Source organism: Lemur catta, chromosome 1 (assembly GCF_020740605.2).
Source record: "Lemur catta isolate mLemCat1 chromosome 1, mLemCat1.pri, whole genome shotgun sequence".
NCBI lineage: Eukaryota > Metazoa > Chordata > Mammalia > Primates > Lemuridae > Lemur > Lemur catta.
The window spans coordinates 72,347,409-72,365,159 of NC_059128.1; the positions used below are offsets into that span (position 1 = coordinate 72,347,409).

Here is a 17,751-nt window from a genome sequence, read left to right on the forward strand (position 1 = left end):
TGGTTCTCCCAGCTAATCCTGACACCACAGGCCAGATCGATACACCTTAGTTTGCTACTAATGTCCTTACATCAAAATGGCCGATTTAGGAATGTGAATCTATCACTTTTCTCTCCCCACCACCGCTCCACCCTTTGCCCTTTGCAGCTCTGTGAGCAGAGCAGAGCAGCAACCACCACCATAAATAAAAGTGGAACCTTGTCCTGGACCCGTGACACTGTAACTAATGTCATTCGGCATGGCAACACACAAGTTGGATAATCAAAGAAGACCTTCAACTTTCAATGTGCTACTCTATTTTTAAGTATTAACCTAAATAGAATGGCCTGAAAACAATATTACAGCAAGAAACACCCTCTGAAATTTCTACCATTTTCCCAGAATTTCCCAATGAACAGTAAAATATAAGCATGCCTAGGTTCCTCTGTAAAAATATATTGTATTTTTTTTTGTCGTGAGAGTCTTACAGTCAACAGTACGTATTTGACACAAAAAACCAATTGCAAACAGGAGGATAAAGATAAATTGTTACTTTAAAAATGTTGCAATGGTTAAACCTTTCCCAGAAGTGAATAGGGTTAGCTTTTAAGATAATGGACTTGAACAGCTAAAGAAGAATCTTTAATGTCCACCTTACAAACAAAAGCATTATAGCACCTATAATCCTTCTGCATTTCCCATATAAATACATGACACATTTGTAAACTGCTTCAGTGATTAAAGATGCACCTGATACTGTGAGCTTGGACGTGTATGTGACAGGGTGCTCTTTTTGCCTCCTAGAGGAAACAGCTTTCGTTAATAGTGTAATCAGCAATGTGTATGGATGCATGAGCTCTCTACAGCCATTTCCCTTGGTTGCAGTTGCGTTATCTGAAGTTGCTCTCGTACCTTTTAGCAAAAATAACAAATTTACTTCTATATACTATTTAGGTTCCTAGATCATATTGAATAAAAGTCCATTACTGGCCTCTTAAAACAAAAATCTGCTACTTTATAGAGGGTGCTTTTTGAATGGTAATAGTTGATAAAATGTTAACTGCTTTGTTAGTCATCAGATCTTTAGAAAGAGAAAATAGACACTGATTTAAAAAAAAAAACCTGTATGACACCATATAACTTGCTAGGAGAACTTGACAAAACAACAACAAGTTTCTTTTTCTCTTTCATCTTGACTTACTGTGAGATGCTGGAAGAGCCAAGCTCTCATGATATTTGTTGCTACTTTGGGGAAAATGCCTCTTTTCTTCTGGCGTTTTTTGTCCTTGTCCGGATCATCATCGTCACCTGTACCAGGTGAAGCTACACTGTTGTCTAAACCATCCCCTAGTAGAAAGAAATAAAAATACATTAGAGAAAACATAGCAAGGGTGCCAACAACAATGTGCAGCTAATGATGAGCTCAGCTAAGCTTGTTGAAAGAAATCCATTAAGCGGGTATATTCTCTTTCATTAAAGTATAATTGGAGACACAAATATGTAAAAGACAAAATTAAACCAGGCCTCTTCAAATGTTAATTTTGTGTGTCTCACACTTGCCCATATCATTAATTCAATTATAATTGTGCACTTGACACAGCGCAGTAGCTCTTTGTCAATTATGGAATCCAATGTGGGAAAACCGCCATCAGAAAACCCATTCAGTGGAAATGCATCCCCATGCCCATAGTGAACACATACTGTAGGGTAATCAAGTTAAATGTTCTGTAGTCTATATATTCTAGGCTGCCTGCATAGGTGACAGTAACTGTGTCACTGTTCATTGCACATAACGCACTGCCTGCTCAGCCCCTCCTAGAGCTGTCACCTCCTAAGCACACACATTCGCACACTCCTCATGTGACCCTGCACTCAGCATTTCCATGACATGAAAACTTTTAGCTCTCTGCACCACTGATCATTATCATGGGGAAAAAAAAAAAAAGATACACATCAAGGTAGGGTGCTCACTTAATCAGAAGTTTCTATCAACATCTTTCTCTTCTGTGCTTTTCTCTGGCATTAATTGTGCATTAGCAAAAATCATTTACTTTTAACAGTCATAGTTATTTTTTCTTGCCCTCCGGCAAAAATGCCTTGAAAGCCTGCCTGGAGGGCATCTAAATTATGTATCTGAAAAACTCTTCTGGCAAGGCATTGCAGGACCCCTACTTTCTTAAAATTCATACGAGCACGTCTTCCTGTTTTTGGGAAGGCATCAATCAAGAGCAGCAATATATGCCATATCCCTACATTAATATTTGAACTAATAACTTTAAAAAAAGGAAAGAAACAAGATCCGACTTGTGGCATAATCAAATGCAAAATAAATGAAGAATACGGGGACAGCACTGGGGCTTTATAGATGGCTGTGTTTTCCTTGCACATCATTAGCCTGGAGCCACACGAAAGAGAAAAACAGAGAAGTGGAGAGTTTATGCTCCCTGCTGGTGTTTAAGAAGCCGGGGTCCTGGAAGGACATCTGGGAATTGCGCTGAGATGGGGGTTTTTGTAATTTAAGAATAGACATTCATTAACAGTAAATGCCATAAATCCCATGCTAAGTAAAAACCTTGTCCAAGAAAGCCTAAAACAATAAACTCTGTGCTCAGTGTAGCCTGAGCTGGACGCTCTGTAGCTTCCCGAGGAATGCCATAGATCCACCAGCTCATTCCCAGACGGGCTCCCTCCTTTTGGATTGTGCTATGACATAGACGCCCTGCCCACCCGGCCGCTAGAATTCTAACTTTGAGGTCTGCTCTGTGGGCTCCCCTCTACCTGTTCTTTTTCTTTCTTGCCGAAAAAAACCCTCAACCTTTTTTGACCAGAGAAGCAGAAAAGCCACAGCAAAGAGCTGGCAGATTAATTTTATTGACATTTCCATTTTCACTGCAATGCGATACCCTCCATCACATGGAAGAGATGACCCTCACTATTTACAGACTGACAGGCCACTTCATTACAACCACCCTGCCCCAAGGCAAAGCAGCTCCCTTCCATCTGCCCAAACACTAGAGCATGACCCCGAAGTTGCTGTTCTCTTTTTCTTTGCCTTCTGTTATGATAAAAAAAAAAAAAAAAAAAAGAAGGACCCCAAATAGTCAAAGAACGAATCAATGTACGGGGAAACAAAAGGCATTTGACTTTTTGAATACCGGATATATGAAGCCTAGTCTTCATCTCCCTACCCTCCCTGCACACCCATGTACACCAGGGGGTCGCCTGCACAAGGAGACACATACACACACCCCCAAGCTCTCGCAGGGACACGTGCACACGCTCTCCACCATGCCAAGGAACTGCTGCAAGGCAAATTCTCACCCACACTAATGGCTTCTGACTGCTCCTTGGCAACCCCAGCATTTTAACCTGGGTGGATGTGCTCTCCAAAATACAGACACTGGAGCGATCTCATCAGCTGTTCATGTGACACAGATGGAGAGTGGCTATTAGGAGCCAGGCAGTGGGCCTTGGGGATCTGAGGTGCTGTTCTGTAGCCTGAGGCGATTTTGAAAAGCAGTACCCGGAGATGAGGAAAATAAAATCCACACTGCAAGTGCAAGTTTGAAGTCAGTCAGTCTGTCTGTCTACCTACCAGGGATAAAGATATCTTTGTCTCTTAATGTGAAATCTACGTGGGCTATCTGAATGTACATTTCAGATAATGTATGTATGGAATAACTCTTCCTTCAATGTCTTCCAAATATAAAAACACACTCTGTAAACAATGCCTGTGTGTATATATTTCTTCCTAAGCACATATGGTTTCTGTGTATATGTTTAAGCTGAAATTGTCAGGATTTTGTTAAAATCTCATTTAGCTTTTTTTGATAGATTTTTGAATATACTTATTTTAAAGGTTAATGGCTTAATTGAAGATAGTTCAACGAAAAAAGCCATTTGCCTTTTTAACCCAATCAGTGACCTTAAAAATGAGAGAAAGCATTTCCACAGCGCATTTTTTCTTGCTTAAAAGCAAAGAAGGCTGGTAACACCTTCAAACTACATGATTCACTATATTTAGCTGAGAAAAAATATAGCTAGATTGTGCATCCTTTGATGACTGACTTAAACTGGAGAAGATAGGAGTATTACATGAATTTTAATATAAAGCAGTCCATTTTATATAAGTGTTGTAAAATATTTGAATTTAGATCCAGTGTAAAAAATTAATTATAAATAAAAATGTGTCTAGTTTTATATTAATAACTAGATATTGGACATAAAACTTTAAAATTAATGTTACTATTTATACCTCTAAAAAGAGAGGAATTTTCCTCTCCCAAATACAACAATAAATATGATTGCTTTTTTGTCCAATGGACTGTGGACCAGCTCCAGCATAGAGCACAAACAGCAGCATAAAGAACATTTTTGAGGCTGGGTAGAGTGGCTCACGGCTGTAATCCCAGCACTTTGGGAAGCCAAAGCCGGAGGATTGTTTGAGGCCAGGAGTTCAAGACCAGCCTAACAACATAGCAAGACCTCGTCTCTACAAAACATAAAAAAATTAGCCCAGACATGGTGGCACATGCCTGTAGTTCCAGCTACTTGGGAGGCTGAGGTGGGAGGATTGTCTGAGACCAGGCATTTGAGTTTGAGGTTGCAGTGAGCTATGATGGAGCCACTCCACTCCAGACAGAGTGCAGAGCCCTGTGTGAACTGCCAGATCATGTAAGAGTTAGTAACTCAAAGTGGACATTTTTTGTTAAGGGTGTGTGTGTCTATGTAAAATAGTTGGCAATCCTTGGCACATGTGTCAAATGAGTGTATGTGCCGAAAAGGGTGTGTATATCAGCACAAATGCATGTGCCAAAAAAGGTATGGGATATAACAATGCGTGTCTCAGCATCTGCAGTTAGGATTCAAAACTGTGGAATCCTTGAGGGCTGTAACTGTTTCTTATTTGATCCTGAGAGTGTACCTCCATGCTTGACCCCGAGCAGATGCCGAGTGATAATTGGGTGAGTGAATGAACTTAACAATGAGCTTCTTCAAGGGCCTTCCCCTCTTTTTGACTATCCCCACACTGGGGCAACTGCACTTATTATAGTACCTAAAGGGAGAAGGCCTGTTCCTCTGGAACAGCTGGGTGGGTTTCCTGGGTGCACACAGTTGCTTTCAAACATGCCAGGAATGGTGCTTCTTTGAAGAGCTCAGTACCCATAGGGATTTTTTGAGGAGCTGAACCAAAGGTCATTCCACCAGCATTGCCACCTTTGAGGATGAAAAGCTAAATAAAGCAATACTGGGCAGGGCACCGTGGCTCATGCCTGTAATCCTAGCACTCTGGGAGGCCAAGGCAAGAGGATCGCTTCAGCTCAGGAGTCCGAGACCAGCCTGAGCAAGAGTGAGATGCTCGACTCTATTAAAAATAGAAAAACTAGCTAGGCATCATTACGTGCACCTGTAGTCCCAGCTACTTGGGAGACTGAGGCAGGAGGATTGCTTGAGCCCAGGAGTTTGAGGTTACAGTGAGCTGTGATGATGCCACTACACTCTACCCAGGACGACCGAGTGAGACTCTGTCTCAAAAAAAAAAAAAAAAAAAAGACATAGTGGGCATGCTTCTTTTAAAAGGTTGCTAATCCCTTGACCAAGGGCATAGTCTAAGTTTTGGGCAAAGATACTCAAAATAGATGTGCATGAGTGCAACATAGTGTGTGTGACCATGGAAAGAAATACTCAAGACCTATGGATGGATAAATTTGCAGTGGATTAAAAGATCAGGGGAGACTGTTAAAAACATAGGTCCCTAGGTCTCATCCCAGATTTACTAGATCAAAATGTCTATGCCAGGGACCAGAAATTTGTACTTTCAACAAGTTCCTTGGGTTTATTTATACAATCAGCCTAGCACTGGTTCTTTTTTTTTTTTTTTTTTTTGAGACAGAGTCTCACTTTGTTGCCCGGGCTAGAGTGAGTGCCGTGGCATCAGCCTAGCTCACAGCAACCTCAGACTCCTGGGCTTAAGCGATCCTACTGCCTCAGCCTCCCGAGTAGCTGGGACTACAGGCATGAGCCACCATGCCCGGCTAATTTTTTTTGTATATATATTTTTAGTTGGCCAGATAATTTCTTTCTATTTTTAGTAGAGACGGGGTCTCACTCTTGCTCAGGCTGGTCTCGAACTCCTGACCTCGAGCGATCCACCCGCCTCGGCCTCCCAGAGCTAGGATTACAGGTGTGAGCCACCGCGCCCGGCCTTAGCACTGGTTCTTTAACTGGCTTTTGGAAGCCACTGAACTAGATGATCTAACTTGAAATGAGATGCAACCTCAGGAACAGGTAGGTAGTTAAAATTCTACTTTACTCCCATGCATGAGGTTAGTGGTCATGGAGAGTAACTACGATCTGGCCTGGGCCTTATTCACTGTGGGAAGCCACAGTGTTTTCCACCACATGTATTGGCTATCACGATGTAACCCCATCCTAATCTGCAGGTAAAGCTTACACAGAAAGAAAGAAGCAGTAGAACACTGTCTGTCAGAATGAGGACCAACAGCATTAGCATCAGCTGAGAAATTGTGAGAAATGCAAATTCTCAGCCCCACCCCAGACAGACTGAATCTGAAACTCTGGGTGTGGGGCCCAGACTGCGTGTTAATAAACCCTCCATGTGATTTTCAGGCCCACTCCAGCTTGAGAACCACTGCCATAAAGCACAGAGAACATTCCTTAGTGTGCTGTCCTTTGTTGTGGCCTGAGTCTAATCTCTGGGTCCCCCTCCCGTTTTAAGACTCTGAAGTATTTTGAGAGCATCTCTAGCTGGATTTACACCCATGCTCTTGAGAAAGTCACACATGCTTTCCTTAGCTGAGGGGATTATGCTCAGAGCAGGGCATTGCTCTGGTAGGTAGCTCCAGCATGAACCTACCTAAAAGAGCAGTGATGAGAGACAGTCTGGCTGCAGGAAGCTAAATCCTGGGATCCTGTGGGCATCCAGGTGTAGGCAAAATCCATATCTATAGCTGTGTATCCAACGAATCAAGGAAGGACATGGGCACACTAGGAGAGGCTGCTCGGATGATTCTAAAGCAGAAATTCCCATCCATAAAATTCGAGGTCATAAAAACCACCCAGACAAAAGGACGTCACTTCTATTCATTGGCATTTGTGTTATTCCATCTAGCCAAAAATCTGTCTATATTTTAGATATCAATTGCATGGTTTGGAATAAAAAAATGCTAAAAGCAATGATGATGTGCTATGATAACTCTGATATCACAGGGACATGGCCTTCTAGTCTTAGCAGAAACACAATGCCACCAGGCATGGTGGCTCACACCTAGCACTTCGGGAGGCTGAGGCCAGAGGATTGCTTGAGCCCAGGAGTTCGAGACCAGTCTGGCAACATAGTGAGACCCTGTTTCTAAAAAATATTAAAAAATTAGTTGGGCATAGTGGTGCACACCTATAGTCCCAGCTACTTGAGAGGCTGAGGCAGGAGATCACTTGAGCTCTAGCGTTCGAAGTTATAGTGAACTATGATCATGCCACTGCACTCCAGCCTGGGTGACAGAGTGAGATCTAGTCTCATAAAAAAAAAAAAAAGAAAGAAAATAAACAATGCAACAACCAAGATGGTCCATGTGGTCAAGGATAAACTGGAGCCCAGGCATGGCAACTTCAAGTCAGTGCTACCACCACTGGTAGTCTCACAGTAACACTGTAAATTATCTTTTACTTTCCAAAGCATTGCTTTGTCTGAACCCTGTTATCAACAACAGATCCAAACAAGGTTTGATTCTACAGAAAAAGTCTAAGTGTAGACAATAGATTAGTTATGCGGCCCAGTGGCTGGGACTGAGCTAGAGCTGGTTCGGGTTGGCTTCAAATGGAAATGGCAAATCTTTGTCCCAAAGTCAGCCAGTGCCTGCAAAGGCTTTAGTTTAGATACATTCAGTACAGTGAGTCTTTTGAGACTCAGGATTTTCACAATTGGTTTGCTCAAAGTGGAGACCCTAACATAACAGCACCAGATTGATCCTCAGAGCCCCAGAGATGCTACAAATATTTGAGAACCTATTGTCCATATAGTCAGGATCTCACAAGCTTTGATCCTATCACTGTGCAGTGCTATTAAACACTTCATAGAACTGTGATTAAAATGATATATTCCCCTCCTTTAAGATCACTTTTTAAAGGATAGAATGATGTTTCTATGACACTTGGCACACTGCCAAATAAACATCTAAAACTGACCTCTAAGTCATATATCTTCAGAGAAATAATTGGAACAAATGAATATGTATTTTGGTTAATAGTATTTGTACTTCTTTTGGGTAGCCTGGTGATGCCTTATTTGTCACTTTTTCCTTGTTTTAGACCAAGTTTAATAGTTAAATACATTCATACAAAATATACATTAAGTAAATAAAGAGTGATAGCTTATCTGGAAGAACAAGGCTTTTTTTCCATCTCATTTTTGAGCAATAGAAATGCACTATATTCATTATCATTTTCATTTTGCACAATGTAAGTTCACTGATTTCCTACACCCACACACAGAAAGATAGATATATAGACAGATAGATATCAATATCAATATTTTCCAAACAATCCATTTCCAGGATTTAGGTATATTCATGAATACGTAGATATTTATATATGTCATATGTGATTATAAACCTATATGTATGTAAATTAAATTGTAGCTGTTTAAAATACTTCATCATAGCTGGGTGTGGTGGCTCATGCCTGTAATCTTAGCATTCTGGGAGGCTGAGGCAGGAGGATTGTTTGAGGTCAGGAGTTCGAGACCAGCCTGAGCAAGACTGAGACTCTGTCTCTACAAAAAATAGAAAACTTATATGGGCTTGGTGGCATGCACCTGTAGTCCTGGCTACTTAGGAGGCTGAGGCAGGAAGATAGCTTCGGCCCAGGAGTTTGAGGTTTGAATGAGCTATGATACCACTGCACTCTAGATAGGGTGACAGAGCAAGACTCTGTCCCAAGAAATAATAATAAAAAATAAAATATGATACATCATCAATTTGCTCACAAGTATTGAAATATATTTGTAGATGAAAATATTTTTGCCTACCGTCATATGTACACACACACAAATTTATACGATTCTTAAAGTATTTTTATTTAATGTTAAATAGGTGTTTTCAATATCACTTTCCTATCTCTAGAACATTGTCTCCTCTTCTTTATCAACACTGTTGTCACTTCCATTGTTACCATTACCACAAATAACTTCCACTGGGCACTTGCAATGTTCCAATTGTTATTTAACTTTGACAAGAAATGAATGAAATAACTACTATCATCAACCTCATTTCATAGATAAGAAAACTGAGTCTCAAAGAAATTAACTTGTCAAAGATCACACAGAAAATGGCAGAGTGGCACTTGTCCTCCAAAGCCCATCTTCTGTTCTCTACCTCAAACTGCTAGGAAGACAACAAGATGTGAAGGGTGAAGCTAGATTCTGCATTAGCCTCCACTGCTAAGGAAATAAACCCCAACATAGAGGCCCTGTATTTTCACATTTATGTCCCAAAGAGATATTAGGTGACAATACACTTACAAATAAATATTAACCAAGAAACAAGCAGATACATACTTTTACACAGACAGGTGTATCCAGCAATGAGGCTGTCCATTATCTATAAGCTCATTATTGTTTCCTGTGGACCTAAAGCTCAAATTAAATATGATTTTGAAACAGGAATATCTGCAGAATTTTCAAGACTTTTCTGAGGCAAGGAATCTTTCAAAATTCCATGCCTTTACCCCTCCCCATTAGTTTGGAATGCCCTTTCTCTTTACTTTTTCTTTCCTCATTTCCCATTCTTCTTTACCAGCAAACTCCTATTCAACCTTCAAAACCCAGTGCAAAATGAATCTCCTTTATACAGCTTTCCTCAGCTCCCATTAACAGAGATAATGTACTATGTTCTCTATTTCTTCAGCAATTTGTTCTTACCTTTGTTATTTACTTTTCTGTTTTGCAATTTATCTGCTTACTAACTGCTTCTGTTTTTGCAATTTATCTGCTTACTAACTACCTTTTGCAAGGTAGGAGCAATGCCTTATGAATTTCTGATTCCCAAACCCTGACACAGAGTACACACTCAAATGTTAGTGGAACGGACAAATTGGTAGCAAGAGCCTCTAGACATATTATTAGGACCTGACGAGAACATAATCTGCTTTGAAGAATGTGCCCATGAAGGAGATTCACCAAGCCTCAGGCTTCCTCCCTCTACTCTCCTTGCCCCGTGGACATGGGGTCATACTATGCCCAGTGTTTTGCTGTGTGCAAATATGCATGGTTCTTCCCAGAGATGATCTGAGACACATATCCCATATTGTTTATGAAAATGTGGCTCCATCTCTACTCTGCCCTACTCCACTGGGGAAGAAAGTGTTGGGAGAGATGGTGCTGCCCACGGCCCAGCCTTTTGAGTTATTATGAAACATTACAGTAAGAAATGAATTATAGTGTAGTCATGGAACTGCAACACACAGTACTTTGTGGACTAATTTTCTGTCATCATTTCTGTAAGCCCTTTTTTCTCTTAATATAATCCTTTGAAAACAGGATTAAAATGTACTAAGTGTCAAAAGATACTTTCTTTCAGTGGTTGTCAGGGACTACCTTCCAGGAGTTTAATTTAGGGCATCCCACTGAGAAACCTGCATCAGGATTTCAAATGAGATTTTAAAAGAAGAAGAAGAAGAAGGTTTTACCTAGTTCTGTTTTAGAATATAGCCTTGTAAAACTTGTTTTCCAAGAACCATCAGCAAAATAAATCTTTTTCCACGTGCAATTTACCTTTTTTCACATCAGATCAGTTGGGGTGAGGTGGTGGTGGGGCTGTAGACCCAGAAACATGGGGAGGGTGAGGGGCCAACAGTGAGACCTGCTAATTACTGATCTCTTTTACTCTCCTGCTGTGCTTAACTGTCTGGACACGTTAAAGTGAAATTTTTCTGTGATTTTTCAAGTGACTAGTTCATGGCCCACTAGCACGGAGGGAAGCAGAAGAGATGAAATGCTTTCGTTTACATGCAACATTTACTAACTGTGTGGGTTTTCTGACATTAAAGAGAGGACAGTGACCCAGGCCACCTTTTTCACACTCAAAAGAGCACTGAAAAAACAAGTCTTCATCGGCTTACCTCAGGCTTCCCTGGTCCTGAACACCCTCCCCCCGGGGTATGAGCAGAAAGGGAAAAAAAGAGGGGATTTTATGCTCCTTTCTCTTCAACTTTTCAGGCGGTATAAGCAGCATTTAGCAAATTCAGCCCCAAATGGCTCCAAATGCTCAGAGCTGCAGGGGCTCATTCTTTGTTATCCTCCCTCTATTTACACAGGATTTACGCAGGCTCTCCACTGAAGAGACCAAAAGCACTTCCATTCTCACCGGCTGGGCCGGCCGGACTGTGGCTGGGGCAGTTTCATCCTGGCCTACGATGGGGGATTTCTGCAACCTGGAGAAAGCAACAAACTGCTCACGAACTGAGTGATCCCCAGACAACCTGGCTGGTATAGGCAGCTGCAAAGCGGATAGGCCTACACAGAGATGAGCTAACCTTCCAGAAGAGAAAGGAAAATCCAGCCAAGGCTGTGCAAATGTGCGTCCAGAGACAAATAACACGCACTTTAAAATATGCATCTATATGATAGAATGGAAAGTGGTGGGTGAAAAAAAAATTCTGACTGCAGCTTGGATGAAAACCACTTCACCCACTGGTTGGAAAAATAAAGTGTAAAAACAGACAGATGGACACATATGTAAATGTGGCTGTGTTTTAGGCTTTAGCTGGCAATGTGAATGTCGTAGTATAGTTTTGCACGCCTGTATTTTCCATATCATGTTGAATCCTGTTAACTGTTGAACAGAAACATCCTCATACTGGTCCTTGACCAAATCAGTCCCCTCAATTTACCCGTTAGGAGCCATAAAATGGCTTTGTTTATTGACTGGAACCCTCTAATCCTTTATGACAGAAGTGAATGAAAGCTTCCAACGCTCTTAGCCTATTCTTTACTAGATTTGGTTATTCTCATTTTAAAAATATATATTTCATGCCTTCCCATTAAAAGTATGTATATTTCACTTATAAATTTTAAAATATTTTAAGGGAGGATATCTATTCTGCTAAGTCTCCCACCGAATTCTCTAAAGGCTATTGACTGAATCCAGTAGAAAAGTCTATTCCTCTGACATTTTAATTCAGCAGATTGCTTAATCTCTGTGGTGCAGGATAAACGAATGTACTTGGTACTCAGTTACCTGATAAGCACATATAAAAGTACAGAGTATGTTCTGAAGTTATTCACAGTACATCACAATAAAGCTCTTCTGGGCACTCTAATGATTCATTTTTAGTGATCTCTCAAATGCCCTTTTCCACAGTTAACACTCAGCTTTTATTAAGGTAGAAAGCAGGGACAAATGTCCACTCAAGTCCCAGCTCTCAAATTTGACTCTACTTGCACTACACTACCTACAGCTAAAGCTTTTTTAATGTTCTGTTCACCTCCCCAGAGTGGCATTTCAGCTAACAGAGTTCACAATCTTTCAGCCCTAAACACAGAAGGCTGCTATCTTCAAGTCATCCTAGGAATGTGCCAGATACCATCATTTCCCTCCTGTGATACAAAGAACCAGAGAGAGAGAGAGAGACCCAGAGAAGACCAACCTGATCAAGTTACCAACAGCCCAGAATGCCCCTCTCAGAAGGTTAATCTTTGAACCAGTAAATGTTATAATTAGGAGCCTTGAAGTTGGGCTGAGGCTGGCCATTGAAATAAAGACCCCAAAAGAGAAAGCATGAATGGAACACATCTCTTTCACCTAATGGTTTGACACAAAGGTCATGGTTTTTATGGAAAATTTTATAAAAATGGGTTGTTATGATATAGGAATCTCTTTCCCATATCTCCTACAGAAGAAAAAAGGTGGTCGAAGAGTGGTGTCTTCCCAATTTTACTTAGCTATGTTTCAGTACAAATTGTGAAAATTATGCAAATAACAATTTTGGCACCTTTGCTAGAGGAAAACATTATTAAATTATGCTCTAAGTATTTTGTCTGCTTTAGTAATTACTCTCATGTAACTGTAAATATAAATAGCTGTTATTCTGTTTAAATTTTTAATCATGCAAAATATTGTCACACAAAATGTCCTTCTGTTGCAGTCTAACTGGGATTTTCTTTTTTAAAATATCCATATTTAACTGAAGTGGACTATTTTTAGCATTGTAAAGTGTTTTAGTAAAGATAGCTGGCTAACATCTCTGAATCAACAGGTCTTTCAAGAAAAGATATGGCCTTTATATTTGCAAAAAGAATTTCCTACAAAAGACCATTTATATAAAATATATTTTTAACATTTTAAACTGCAACTAGAATATAATTCATCTGCTTCCAAGAATGTATTAACTACATCACATCTATATAGTATATTTCAGAATACATTGATAATATTCTCATTTTATCATTAACTATAGGATTTTACCTTACTGTCTCTTTTAGCATACTTTAATATTAAATGAAACATTAAATGTCAACCAATTATTAACCCATAATAAAATCTGTTAAAAGGAATAACAAAAAAACAAAGTTCTAGCTGTAGCAGAAATTATTTCATTCCATTTTTAAGAGTCCTTCATTATCATCTTTACTATTTAAAACAAAAATAAGGACTATACATTCTTATAAAATAGTTGATAAGTTTGAATTCTTAAGATGGTATTTCTCTGTGAATTTGTATGAGCAAATATCATTTCAAAGAACCGAACAAAAACAAAAAGACTTTTGAATATTTCTTCTACTTTACCAATTATTATCAAATGAAAACAACAGAATATTTTAACAAAAGTACAACTTTGAAAATGACATTGTTAAATAATACAAAACACTAAAAACTTCACAATAACCCTTCATCTTAAAAGATAGCTTTCTTTACTGTAATAATAATAATGTTTGCAAAGACAACTAGTTTGAGGTACCTATCAACACGACCTTCAGGAAGTTTTTAGGAAGCTAGTCATAGTTACATATAGAAAAAAAGAACAATAGTATTATGAAGTTGACAGCAGGTTTTAGGTGAATACTTTTAAAACTATTAAGACACCAGATTTAGAACACATTTGTTAACAATTAAAAAAACCATATTTTATACATTTTTTAAAGAACATTTTCACACAATAGAGTTTCCTAATCAAACTTTGAATTTATTTAAGAAGTTTATAAATTAAATGGCTAACATTTTAAAAATAGCAGTTATGCATTTATATATTTCATTTATGGTAATTGCTTTAAATAAATCTAGTGCTATTATTTGATAACAGGTATGTTTTTTGTAATGGAATGCAAATAGATATCCATAACACATTTAATAGACCCAGGGAAACAAATAACGTGGTTACTTAATAAGAATAATTTAAGATAGCACAAGTTGATTATTCTTCCTATAGCCTATGTACTAAAGAACTACAGACACAGGGGCCTCTTAAAAGTACAGTTTAAATGAAAAAGAACTGCTAATGGTGTTTCTTTTGGGGTGATGAAAATGTTTTAAAATTGATTGTTTTGTTGGTTGCACAACTCTGTAAGTATACTAAAAACCATTAAATTATAAATTTTAAATGGGTGAATTGTATGCGAATTACATTTTAATAAAGATGTTATATTTTTTAAAAGAGCAGATTTTGGCATCCCAATACAAAAAAACATGCTGGGAGAAATATAAAAGCCCAGTAGCTGAGCTTAAAGGTACCCATAATCTTTTCTGAATTGCTGTAAAACAATGTGATTTTGAGGCCACTTATTAATATCATCTTAGTACCTTGCATATGGACAAACATGTACTAAAAAACATTTGAGATGTATTTTATATTGTTTATATTACAAAGATATGCATTATGGAAAGTAAATTGACCTTCACACTAAAATTAGTCCTTCTCCACTCTCAATTCTATTGCATGATAGCAGAACCCTTTCAGGGCTTACTTTGATACTCAGAATGACACCATAAAACTTCCACAAACAGATATACACACACACACACACACACCCCTCCTACATTTCTTCTACTCAATTATAGAAAGCTTCTTCAAGTCAAGAACCATATTGTTTATTTTTTTCACATCATTCTTCGAACTTTATCTATGTTATGGGTATGGTTTCTGCCTAACCTGGCATTAAAGGAATAGCTGGTTGACTCTCTTATTTCTTGGAATATGCTTTTATGCTTTGCGGGTTTATATCTAAAATTTGAACACAGAAGCTGTCTAGAACGTTCGTTGCCCAGAGTTGAAAATTGGTCACACAGCTGACATGTCATAAATTTCAAAAGCATTAACTTGTAAGATACGTTCCATGGAAGAACCAACTTTATTGAAACAGGCAATAAACGATGCAGGCCCTACATTTGGAAGAGTGCCCTACATACTTGGTTCACCTTTCTTTTTCTAAATTTCTGACTTTGTTTTTTTTTCTTTGGGCAGCTGTACTACTTTGTACATGGGAGGCTCACTCTGACATGGTCCTTGTCCCTACACCCTGTCCTCACACCCCTCTTCTACATAAACACAGAGGCACACACTCTTGGGGGAAAATGGTGATGCAATGGGAGAAGCATGAGCTGTGGAATAAAATAGATCTAGCATTGAATTTCCAGATTTCTTTCTCTTTTAAAAAAAATCTTTTTAAGGATAGATAGTCAAGTAAAGGGATGGGAGCAGAAAAGGAACAAAGAAATTTGTAACCGGTTATGATCAATTACTTGTAAATACCATTGTACTTGGACCATCCCCAGATCTATTTCTTATTGGTGGAGTACGACTTCAGTCAAGAGATTAACCCTCTGAACCTCAGTTTCCTCATCTATGATATGGGAAAAATTGGATATACCTAAGGGGCTAACTGTAAAAATTAAATGAAATCATAAGACTAAGAGCTATTATTTACTAAGTCCCTGCTTTGTACCAGGTGTTTTATACTTATTAACAACCTTAAGAACTTTATACAGGACAACTAGCCTCAAGCAATACCTGACACAGCAAAGATGCATCAATAAATGTTAGTTATTTCCTTTCTTAAAATGAACCAATATGAATGTATAAACAAAAGGTGGTATATCCATATACTGAAATACCATTCATCAATAGCAAGGAATAAACTACTGATACATGCAACATGTATGATTATGCTAAGTGGAAGAAGCCAAACACAAAAGACCACATACTGTATGATTCCAAATATATTAAATTCTAGAAAATGCAAACAAATGCAAAATGACCAAAAGCAAATTGGTGATCCCTTGAGGACATGTGCAGAGGGAGGGATGGATTAAAATGGGGTGCAGGGAAACTTTCGGGTGAAGATGGAACTGTGCAGTGTCTAGGTTACAGCGCTGGTCTCATGAGTGTATACAACTACCAAAACACATTAAATGGTACACTTTAAATGGGTTTCATTTTTTTATGAAAATTATACCTCAATAAAGTTAATAAAAATAATGTTAAGCAAATTATTGTAAATTAAATCTTCATAAACAAAACAGATTTTAGTGGAAAGTACAGCATGTAATTCAGACAGGTGGGAGTGGGGATTCTCCCAGTAATTGCAGTGAAGTTCTGAAAGGATGGAATGATCTGGGGCAACATTTGAAAGAAGTTGTGAGGAGAAGCCCAAAGTGATATTTATAAACCTGTTGATTTATACAATTTTCTTTAACTTCATAAAGATGTAAAGTGGGTGGTCAGAATACACTGTGCAGATTTTACTAAACAATATTTTTCTCCATTGGCCAAATCTAATTATAAGATATACTGTTAACAAAGACCTATTCAAGTTGCAAAGAAGAAATACCAATAATAATTTAAAAGGTAATAAAATAATTCTTAATACATATTTTTTAAAACTCTTTTGGGAAATTCTGTATTAACTAATTCCTACGAAGTATAAAAATTCACACCACACTGGAGATCTTAGTCAATTTCAGAGGACGATGACACCATTCACGAAAGACTATGAGCCCCTTTAAGATTAAAAATTAATAGAAAATACAGAATTAATATTAACCCTTGGAGCCAGCTCCATGCCTTCAGATAATCCCCAAATCCACCAAATAAAGATGGACGGGAACTAACATTTGTGGAGTGTGAAATATGTTCCAGGTACAATAGGCCTCATCTCATAGGACTGTAATCCCTATTTAATATAAGCAGAAACTGACGCCAGACAGGTTAAGAAACATGCCTAAAGTCACGTGGCTAGTTGGTAACACAGGTGGATCTTGAACTTGAGTCTGTGCTATCTACTGCACCATGCAGCCTCTATTCCCATACAGAAATGGAATTTCTATATTTTTAAAATGTGTGTTTGATGAGGGGTAAACAGTGTCATAATATGACTTTGAACCTGGGTAAGTGCAGTCACTTACTATTGCCCAATCATGGCTAAGTGCTTCATCTGACTTTTGAGATGTGTGATATTTGGCTCATATTAGATAATCAATAATAGTTTCATTCCGTTCTCTTTTTCTTTCCTTCTTTCATTGGTTTTATAGGCCCTTTCACATGAAAAAAAAAAAAGGAAACAGAGTCACAACTGGCTGAAAGATGCATCTGCTTAATAGAAAAAAAAAACGTTTTCCTTGTTCTTCCAGAACTCATATCTCAAAATGGCACAAAAGCAAAAAGCCACGTGCACCACTATGTGGGAACTATTACCACTGATTGCCATCCATCTCCTCCTAGAAAGGCAGGGAGCTGAAAGCCATGTAATTATGAGTTTGCCAT

The 17,751-nt window shown here is 38.5% G+C and overlaps 1 protein-coding gene across 4 annotated transcripts in view; it reads right to left on the bottom strand.

Moving 5' to 3' along the window:
* Positions 1 to 17,751, bottom strand: part of MEIS2 (Meis homeobox 2) — a 200,602-nt gene that overhangs the window by 136,302 nt on the left and 46,549 nt on the right. For all 4 annotated transcript variants that reach the window (XM_045527940.1, XM_045527930.1, XM_045527959.1 and 1 more), the window contains exon 8: positions 1,181 to 1,326. In XM_045527940.1, coding sequence (XP_045383896.1) covers positions 1,181 to 1,326 — 146 coding nt within the window. The remainder of the gene's footprint in view (positions 1 to 1,180; positions 1,327 to 17,751) is intronic.